Source organism: Triticum urartu, chromosome 6A (genome assembly GCF_056163025.1).
Source record: "Triticum urartu cultivar PI428250 chromosome 6A, HENAU_Tu73, whole genome shotgun sequence".
NCBI lineage: Eukaryota > Viridiplantae > Streptophyta > Magnoliopsida > Poales > Poaceae > Triticum > Triticum urartu.
Window position 1 is genome coordinate 579667620 of NC_141878.1, and position 6117 is coordinate 579673736.

Genomic DNA, 6117 nt, shown 5'->3' on the forward strand with positions numbered 1-6117 from the left:
CTAGTGGAAGTCGGCAAACACGTTGTTTATTGTGTACTCAATCAACGTGTTCTCCATTTCAGCAGTAGCCTCAGGCAGATAAGGAATCACGGCGTTGCTCGTTCCAGGAGGAACATCGTGCGAACCACCAGCTCCTTTTGCGCTATCCGGATGAAGGTTGAAGTTGGCTTCAAACCTTTTCCCTTGAGGTGCTTTGTGTCCCTGAGATTGCTGGTACAGCACAACCAGATGCTTGGGCATTGTGCACTTTTCAGTAGAATGTGTGGAGCATCCACACTTGTTGCAAAGCTTCGATTTATCAAACCTGAGCTTTGATGTGCCTTTTCCCTTGCCTGGGTATCTAGATCTCCTGTTCCCATTGCGCTTTCGCTTATGCTCGAAATTGGATTGTTTACCCCGAGGGGTACCATTAAACTTCTGTCTATTTGCAACATTCAGATGGACTTCAGGTAAAGGTTGTGCCCCAATTGGGCGCTGAGAGCCATTCTTAGTGAGTAGCTCATCATGTTTTTCAGCCTGAAGTAACATGTGAATAAGCTCGGAATAGACAGTGTAGTTACGAGCACGGTATTGCTGTTGGAGGATCCTATCTGAAGGGAGCATAGTAGACAAAGTTTTCTCTATCTTCTCCCCCTCATTAGGTTCCTTCTCACAAAAATGCAATTTGGAACATATCTTATGAACAGCATGATTGTACTCACCGATGGACTTGAAATCCTGAAGACGGAGATGAGTCCAATCATGGAGTGCTTCTGGCAGGACTACTCCCTTCTGTTGTTCATACCTCGTTTTGAGGGCCAGAAACAGAGTACTAGGAGATAACTCCTGTAAATACTCAGACTTGAGATCTGGATGAATATGGTGCCTTATGATGAATAAAGCAGCATAATTCTGCTGTTCTGTCAATGGCGTGGCCCCATCCGGGATAGGAGTCTCCGGGGGTTGTATTGCACGCGCTATCCCACGGGACGCAAGACTGATCTTGATGTCCATAGCCCATGTAGGGTAATTGTGGCCATTGAGGGCAAGCTCCTCAAACTCTTTGGCAGTCATCTTCGCCTACATGGGAGAACCAGAGATAATTAATTTACGGGTGGTAAATTAAAAACCATCATGGTTGTGTAATAAGAATGCAAAAAATTGATACTCAAGTGCAAACTTGAAAAATTCTCAATCTCAATTGTGTGAACATAACACTTTGAAGATCACTTAGATCTCACAGTAATAGGCTACATCGCCATTACCTTGTGTAGGCTACAATTCAAATATAAGGAATACACGTTGGAGGTAATCGTTTGTCGAGAATGACAAAGCGTAGACCTCACAGTAAGAGAGGACAGTCTGCAAATAAGCAGTAGATCACAACTCATTACCTTGTGATTCCAAATAAAATGAGGGAGAAACATTCAAAAATTTGCAAGTTTGATATGCGAGAGAAGATCTCAATCGCAAAGACATGTTCGATAAAAATGAGATGTGGTAAACACATGGAACATGTCATTCTTCCCAGATGAAATCCGGTACTTTATTTATATTATCAATCCGTTACATAATATAAACACACCTACTAATAATTACACAAGTCCTAACATAGAATAAATCTAGAACAGGACTAAAATGTAAGTAGTAGTCAACCTAAGTACTAAACAATACTAAACATAGACTAAAATTGCACAAATACAATAATTAGTACTAATGTTAAGAAAACAGAGAAAAAAATCCACACTTTCTGGCCGGCCCACCCGCCACAACACTGAACAAGGGGGAGGCCGCGGGCGCCTGGGCCTGGGCCTGCCCGGCCTTTGGCTGGCCCACACGCCACCGCACCGCATAAGACAGGAGGGAGCGGGCGGATCGGATAAGGGTCAGAGTATCCGAACCCCGTACCGCCACCTCTGCTCGATCCCCACTGTCACACGGCGGCGCCGGCGGGAGGAGGGGCCGCCGCAGGCCCTCGCGATTCCGATGGTCACCGGCGTAGCACCGACGACCCCTCCTCGTCCGAAGAAGAGTCGACGACGACGTGATCCGGGCGAGCAGTCCCTGGTGCGGCGCTGGCAAGTCCGAGGCTCGCCGGAGCCCACGAGCCGGCGCGGCGGGTGGGACGGCGGTCGAGGGCTGCGACGGCGCACCCGAAAAGGCGGCCGAAGCGCTGCTCAGTGCGGCTGCTCGAGCCCGCGGCCGTCTCCTATTGAGGCGTGGCGGTGGCGGCACCGTCCTCCATGCCTGCTCCAAGGCGGACGACTCCGGAGGCACCGGTCGGCGCGGAGACGAAGGCGAGCGCCTCCTCCTCGTTCACGACGGCGCGCATCGGCACGAGGCAGTATCCGGGCGGGCCGGCGGTCTCGGCGGCGGGCGTTGGCGTCGACGGCGCGAGCCACGCGGCCGGCGGAGGAGGTGGTGGAGGCGGAGATCCAGGGGGCGGTGCAGGCGCGGCTGCAACCCTGTGCACCATGGAGGCGCTCGGGCCGGCCACTAGCCAGGGGTCGAACCCCATGGGCGCATGGCCACGGGCGCACGGGGCACCATTGTGGGCGCGTCCAGGGGCGAGGGGAGCACCACGGGGGGCGCGTCCAGCGGCGCGGTGGCGGCCAGGAGCGCCACGTCCAGCGGCGTTGCGGCCGAATCGACGGCTGGCTTGCATCCGGCGACGGAAACGGCGGTGGCCACCAACTCCATGGCGGCGAAGGGCAATGAGGCGGTAGCGGCGACCGTCCTCGCGGATCAGACGGAGGAAGAAGGAGACGAGGCCTGTCATCTCACCGGCGGCGAGTGCTTCCTCTTTTCTCCTTTCTCTGTTGCCTTTTGCTCTCGCTGGTTGTTCTACGGGCTGATAACGCGTTTTGAATCGAAAGTCATTGATCGATGGTTACAGAGAGTATATATATCCCCTGGAGAGATGTGACGATCCCGAAGAGATGCATCAGTTTCAGGAGGACGGGAGAGAGGCGATGGTTGCGACGGACACAGGCGTCCATGCGGGCGCAACCGCTCGTTCAATGGGCAAGGGGAGATTTTCCTTAATTACAGATTATAGTTTAATTTTAACACCTACCATTTTCTGCTATTCCCTCCGATCAGCTTTAAAGCACACCGCTTCTTTGTCCCAAGTCAAACTTTTTTTACTTGAACCAAATTTATCAAGAAACAATGTACGCCGGGTTAAGAGAATTGGCTCGCGAATTCCCCTTTCTGCCGCTCACAAATCGGTCAAAAAGGAACAACTTGTGCAGTTGTGAGGCACAAATTAGCTCGTGGAACACTCATTCGCAAATTTACAGTGAACGTGACCAAATTTACAGAGATAAACCTCACGACAGTGAGATGCTAGCTTAGGGGTACTATTTTCCCCTCCTCTCACCAAATTGTTGTGCACGGTCGTTACCATCTGACACTGGAAATCTACTGGGGTGGATGTCAGATGTCGCGGCCACGTGCATGTGCTGGTGGTGTCGATCGTGCGCACATGTGTTAGTTCTGGTTCTATGTTTTGTAGCCACGTCCAAACCAGTATGAACTCAACCTTACTTGGCTGAGTTCATAACGGCCGTTCAGTTCTGGTTCTGTGTTCTGTGGCCTTTGACAATGCATCGGCATGGTTCTTTAGAATGGTTAATATTTGGGTTCAAACTGCTTGTTCGCCGAATTGTATGCCTGTTCAAAAAGCCGAAGGTTCACCGGCTCTAGTGTTGAATTTACAAGTACTTCTCGTTCAGACTGTTTGTTTACTGAACTTCTCATGTCTGTTGCATGTTTTTCCCTGTCAGGTCAAGTTGCTGGATAATGTCAACATTCTGAGCTCAAGTTGGTCCGTTTGAGCGACAAGTATCTAGATGTATCTATTCACCATTGTGTTTCTTTGCATTGAAGTTACAAATTCTTCTGGCATGGTCGGCAACCATGAATACACGTGGGTTCATGACAGCTTGGGTCGATGCGCTCAGCTCGCTCTTCTCCGTTGCACGGATTAGGCCAACTCCATCGCCCGACCTTATCCTGTGCGGCTCGTTCATTTGAGATAAAACGGACAAAGGAGGCGGCCCAGCGCGTGACGGACCGAACCCATCTTGTCCGTTTTGTGTCCGGGCCGACTCATTTCGAGCGCAAACTTGCGTCGGGTTTGGGTCGCGATGGACACCAAACGGACGCGCGTTTCGTCCGCATCGGGGCCGCGTGGTAGGCGGCTACCTACCTCCCACCAGCCCACATCAATGCACACGAGCGGGCGGCCCCATCTGTCATCCGCACGTCGAACGGTCGTTGTTCTTCTTTAAGTGGGAAGTGTGGACGGGTCGTCGTCCACACTGCCCCACGCCATCCCGCGGCCTCCTCAAAACCCGACAGCCCCAGTCCCAAACCCTAGCCAACACCTCGCCGGCCGGCCGCTTGCAGCCATGGACCGCAAAGGCAAGCACGACCGCGAGGCTGGTTCCTCGCCGGGACGCCCGTGTCGCCATCGCCACCACGCCGGGCCCCCGCGCAGCCCTCCTTCTCCATCGTGCCCACGTCCGCCGGCGAGCGCGACCGGCATTACATCCGCGCGTCGGTGTGCCGCCGTTATTGGGAGACGAGGACGCCGCTCCCCTGGAGCGACGTCCATCTCCCCAATAACTGGCATCTCTCCGCCGACCGGGTCCCGATCCCGCCGGTCCCGACGAGCGGCCGTGCGCGTGACACGGAGATCGAGCGCCGCCGCCTCCTCCTCCCCAATGACCTCTTCTACGACCCCAGGTACGCCCCCGACTCCGGGCTCTGGGACACCTGGTTTCGTGACGAGCACGACACCAGGCGCGCGTCGTTCTTCGCCGGCACCTCGACGGGGCCGCGGCGGCCACGACAGCAGCGCGCAGCGCCTGCTCCCCAGGAGCGTGGGCGTAGGCGGGTGCGTGGCGTCACGCCCACGCCGTCGCCTTCCCCGTCTCCGTCGCCACCTCCCCCTCCTCGCATGACAGCGGAGGAGGAGGCCCGTCTCCTGCAGCGTGTCATGGAGGACTCCATGAACACGGAGGACGAGCGGCAGTGGGACGGCCTGGAGGAGACCATGGCCCTCTCTGCCGCCGGGGACGTCGCCTTCCTGGAGCTGTAGATGGCGGCCGTCACAGAGGAGGCGATGGAGGAGGACCCGCCGGCCGCGTTCCAGCAGCTGCTGGGCCAGGGGTAGGGGCTGGTCCTGCACTGCTCCGGAGATGGCCGCCGGCGTGGGCGTGAACTGGTGCCCCACTCCGCCGCGGTCACCGGAGCGGGAGGAGTCGCCCCGGGAGGAGGTGGTGCAGGCACCTCCGGCCGTCCAGCCCGCCCCCGTCTACCACGCACCGCCGGTCCACCTGTGGACGCCGCCGGCCTACGTCGACCTCATCAGCGATGACGACGACACCGGCGGCCAGTGAAGACGGAGACGGCCACGGCACTGACGGGCGCGGTAGGAGCGCGCGGGAGGCGTTTTTATTTTGTTTTTATATGTTAATTATGAAACTGGGCCTTTTAAGTGACCGTGGAAACTGAGCCGTTTTGTGGCCGACCCCTATATATGTTTTATGTTTTTTTAAATGCGTTTATTTTTTTTTTTAGTTATTTCATTCTAGTTTATATATTTTTTTATTCACATCCACCCCGAACACGATTTGGGGTGCGGCCGCGCGGTGGGCGCACGCACGACCCATCTGACAAAGCCGGACACGGACGAATTCATCGGCACCCCAAAGAGACAAAATCCAGCCAATCCAGACGTCCGTTTGGGATCGCGCGGTGGAGTTGGCCTTACAGCGGTCAGACGCGGGGATGACGCGACAGAGCTGGAAAACCTGCAGGTAAGCAATCACGCGCATAATAGACGCCCGTATTACCGTCTGCATTTTACATGATGCCCTGACAGCCCGAAGCGCCTTCCAGTTCTAGCTCGTCTTTAGAGGAAGTCCAAGGCAAGGCATGGTGCCATATTCCATCTATCTTCCTTCAAAGCTGAAATTACAAATTTGCTTAATGTATGCAAACATAAAAGGGCGGTTGAATGGAATAACAAAAATACATCTGCTTAATGGAGGAATTCATCCTTGACATTAGTTACTAAGCGGTAGCTTTCAAACAATATTTTGGGTGTAATCCGTCTTTTGGTGGCCT

At 54.6% G+C, this 6117-nt stretch overlaps 1 protein-coding gene and 1 pseudogene across 1 annotated transcript; both read right to left on the reverse strand.

Moving 5' to 3' along the window:
- On the reverse strand, nucleotides 1-1053 carry LOC147966601 (uncharacterized). The gene has a single exon (XM_087530886.1). The coding sequence runs from the start codon at nucleotides 1051-1053 to the stop codon at nucleotides 1-3; it is 1053 nt and encodes a 350-aa protein (XP_087387012.1).
- Nucleotides 1054-1969: 916 nt separating this feature from the next.
- On the reverse strand, nucleotides 1970-2758 carry LOC147966602 (uncharacterized; annotated as a pseudogene).
- Between the last annotated feature and the right edge of the window lie 3359 nt (nucleotides 2759-6117).